At 45.3% G+C, this 2,372-nt stretch overlaps 1 protein-coding gene across 1 annotated transcript; it reads left to right on the top strand.

Moving 5' to 3' along the window:
- The first annotated feature begins 741 nt into the window (after positions 1 to 741).
- Positions 742 to 1,866, top strand: rprma (reprimo, TP53 dependent G2 arrest mediator candidate a). Its single transcript, XM_007253488.3, has one exon. It carries the CDS (start codon positions 1,098 to 1,100, stop codon positions 1,410 to 1,412), a length of 315 nt encoding a protein of 104 aa, XP_007253550.2. The 5' UTR covers positions 742 to 1,097; the 3' UTR covers positions 1,413 to 1,866.
- The last annotated feature ends 506 nt before the right edge of the window (positions 1,867 to 2,372 follow it).

A 2,372-nucleotide genomic window follows, 5' to 3' on the forward strand; every position in this document is an offset into this window, starting at 1 on the left:
AACTCCTGGGCTCGTCCCTCGTACCTCAACCAATCACCAGCTTCCACCTGTCTTTATAAGACCTCCCTTTACACGCCCTTCTCTGCTTCCAGGTGCTGTTTCATTTTCCCTACCTCTCTCCCCACCGTCTCCAGTTTGGTCCTGCCAGCTGCCCGGTGGTTGGCTCCGCCCCGGTCTCCTACATACAGCAGGATCTGCTAGGGTCTAGATGCTGTTTCATTATCTAATACATTGTTAATAAAACTATCGCAATTAAAGCTGTTATTATTGCACCCTTGCCTCTGGGGTCTTCCTGGTAGAACCACACGTGCAGCGGTTGGGGCTGGATATAATCCAACTCCTCCCATAAGTACAAGGGTAAGGAATAGGGTTACTGTCTGATCTGCTTCAGACCGATGAAAACACATTGGAGGATCAGTTGGATCAGATCTAGCCACAACCTCTGGATAAGTATCTTCTATGTCAACTGCAGCTTAGGCATTGGAATGCTGGTGCTCTTCCACTGAGGCAAAATACTGTGTTTTTTAACGGGCACCTAAAAACATATCTGAGCTATTTTCACCAAAACAAATTGCTCATATTAATTCATAATAATTAACAAAAAGCTACTGAAAGTACTTAATAAATGCATTTTATGTCAAATGTAGATATGTAATATCTGGATAAATCGACAAATCGTACATTGTGAAAGATCTTCAGTTATAAAAGGACACACTTTTTCTTACATCAGTAGTGGGTCAAACTCCACCTCTTCTGCACACAGATTGGCAGGTAGTTCACACAACCAATCTAAGCGCAGCCAATCAGACCCGAGTGGGCGGAGCTTGGGAAAGAAACAGGTGCGGAAAATCCAGCTCGTATAATATCCCAGTGCTGCTGGCTTTATTACTGACACCTGTCTCCGCGCGTCATGGAGAGCTGTGCGCAAAAGAACCACTCCAGCGCGCGCTGCTGCTGATCTTACCGCACTTTACTCCACTTTCCAAGCTTTTCTCACCCGGTGAGGAACTCCAGAGGAGCGCTGTGAAGCTGAGGCTGAAGCAGTGGTGATCTGCGCGGTTTGAGAAGCTGGTGCTGGGGACTTCTTCTTCATCATCATGAACGCCTCGGCGCTGAACCAGACGGACGGCGGGGCTTTCCAGAACCGGAGCGCGGATGTGTTCGCCTGCTGTAATTTCTCCTCGGTGGTGACGGACGAGGGCTTCTCCGCCACGGTGCCGGACGAGCGGACTCTGTTCATCATGCGCGTGGTGCAGATCGCCGTCATGTGCGTGCTGTCCCTCACCGTGGTCTTCGGCATCTTCTTCCTCGGCTGTAATCTGCTCATCAAGTCAGAGGGCATGATCAACTTTCTGGTGACGGACCGCAGGCCGTCTAAAGAAGTGGAGGCGGTTATAGTGGGCGCCTATTAGCACCATGGGTGCTCTGCAGCATGGGGCCGTTACGCACGGGCACGAGGGCAGGGAACACTTGGTTCTGCCCCGCGGCTCGCCCCCACGCTCCGCCCGCCCGTCCGTCCGTTCGTCCGTGTGAAGAGGAGGGAGGTCCGGGGTTCGCCGTCTGTCTGTACAGATGAAGTGGAGGGGAACTGAACGCGCTGCTGTTTCTTAATGTTTGCCTCCATCGGACGCGAAGCGGACTGTCCACAGCCCCTCTGGTACAGCGTCCTCCCGGCTGAACAATAAAAGCCCCTTACGGGTTAGCCAGCAACACTTCCCCTATGGAGGTTAGCTAAATTAACTTTTAGCTAATGAAGCCTAATAAATATTTCACAAATAGGTCGTTTTCCCACTAGAGGGAAACTTTTTAAAAAGGTATTTCAGTAGTTCTGTTTCTCTTATCAACAGTTTATAGGCTATATATATATATATATATATATATATATATATATATATATATATATATACACCAAACCTTATTTTGTTAACATGAAGTTAAATGATAAACCTGCTAACTAACTTGCTAGCCAACGGATTTTATGCTAAAATGGTTAACTAGCTAGTTTAGCTAACGAAAATACAATATCGGGGGGGAAAAAATCCAGTATTTCTGAGATTTGTTTGTACAAATTTGGTTGTGCAATTTTATTTCCTAAAACCTTTTTTATTAGCAACTTATACGGTTGCTTTTTTGTCACATTGTAAATCTGCCTATTGTTCTACACACATTATATCTAAATATCATGGTTTAAATGGACCAAAAGAAATACAAAATTAAATATTTTAACAGTTTTTTTCAATATTTTGTCTGCAATTTGTATTGCAGTATATGCTAGTAACAACAGTATAGGCTATTTATATACCAAACCTTTTGTTACCAACCACACCTAAAGATAAACCTACTAACTAACTAGTTAGCCAACGGCTTTTATG

Source organism: Astyanax mexicanus, chromosome 11 (genome assembly GCF_023375975.1).
Source record: "Astyanax mexicanus isolate ESR-SI-001 chromosome 11, AstMex3_surface, whole genome shotgun sequence".
NCBI classification, from domain to species: Eukaryota; Metazoa; Chordata; class Actinopteri; order Characiformes; family Acestrorhamphidae; genus Astyanax; species Astyanax mexicanus.

Coding starts and splice junctions, on each gene's coding strand:
- rprma (XM_007253488.3), top strand. CDS start 1,098: ATGAACGCCTCGGCGCTGAACCAGACGGACGGCGGGGCTTTCCAGAAC.